Here is a 1,206-nt window from a genome sequence, read left to right on the forward strand (position 1 = left end):
TGAACTACAGGCTGGGAGGAGTGGCCATGGGGAAGACACTCACCAGGGTGACAATGGCACATTCAGCCGTCAGCTGAGCAGCACTGAACAATGTCCGAACAAACCGGTAAATCTGCTTCTGCTCTGGGTTGTGTTTGTCATAATCTGGTGGCACTTCGGATTTCTAGGAAAGGAAATATTTTCAGATGACTAGTCACCCAACAGAAACAAAAGAGAAAAAAAATTACACAATTTCATAAAGCATGAAGAGGAGGAGATTACCGAAAGAGGGTGAAGGTTTTCATCAAAAATATCTAAGAGCATCCTTCCATCTGGGTCCCTAGTGGGGAAAATAGAAGAAAATGAATGTCACTTAAATACAACAAAATATGTTTTGATTCAATTGTAGTTCAAGAAACACAAATTGGTATTAAGTAAGAGATGCTGTTAGTTATTCACAAATGATGACTTGTTTTTGTTAGGTACGTTATTTAATCATTTTTGTTTGAATAGCCCATAGAAATAAGCATTATAAAATATATTTAATTGAATTAAGTAAAAATCTTGACTTCATTTTCTGAGTTTCCATATGAACCAAATTCTAAGCAAATGACTTAAATTTCTTTTAACATCTCATTCTGAGCAAAGGTTAACAGATCCGCGTAACCCATCACCACCATATCATGGCTGACAGCAAAGAAGTCAACACTCCCCATGTCCTAAAGACCAAGTGGAAATGTTCACAACGTGCACCTTGACTACTTCATTAAGAGTTTACAAATTTGGGGCTCGGCACCTGAGCTCAGTGGCCACATACACCGGAGCTGGTGGGTCTGAACAAGCCTGCCAAAGAATGACAATCAAAAAATAGCCAGGCATTGTGGCGGGCGCCTATAGTCCCAGATACTTGGGAGGCTGAGGCAAGAGAATCACTTAAACCCAAGAGTTGGAGGTTGCTGTGAGCTGTGATGCCACAGCATTCCTCTACCCAATGCAACATATGAGACTCTGTCTCAAAAAAGTTTTACAATTTTAACTCAATAACCTATACAAGAACGGCTGGCTGGCATGAGGCTTGTGTTTGCACAGAACCACTTAACGTGGTGGCATCACTGTGAACACAGTGGCTTTGGTGGCTGGACCATTCGCACCAATGACATCTCTACTTTCATCTGTTTTATGTAAAATGAGTTTTACCTAATTTTTTAAAAAACAAATTTGGGCATG

At 40.0% G+C, this 1,206-nt stretch overlaps 1 protein-coding gene across 1 annotated transcript in view; it reads right to left on the bottom strand.

Annotated features, from left to right (window-relative positions):
- CCNY (cyclin Y) overlaps positions 1-1,206 on the bottom strand; it is a 200,691-nt gene that overhangs the window by 23,073 nt on the left and 176,412 nt on the right. The window contains exons 6-7 of the mRNA XM_003786708.3: positions 262-319; positions 44-163 (exon numbers count right to left, since the gene is read on the bottom strand). Of these exons, the coding sequence (XP_003786756.1) occupies positions 44-163; positions 262-319 (178 nt within the window). The remainder of the gene's footprint in view (positions 1-43; positions 164-261; positions 320-1,206) is intronic.

Source organism: Otolemur garnettii, unplaced genomic scaffold (assembly GCF_000181295.1).
Source record: "Otolemur garnettii isolate 467f Iridium unplaced genomic scaffold, OtoGar3 scaffold00019, whole genome shotgun sequence".
NCBI lineage: Eukaryota > Metazoa > Chordata > Mammalia > Primates > Galagidae > Otolemur > Otolemur garnettii.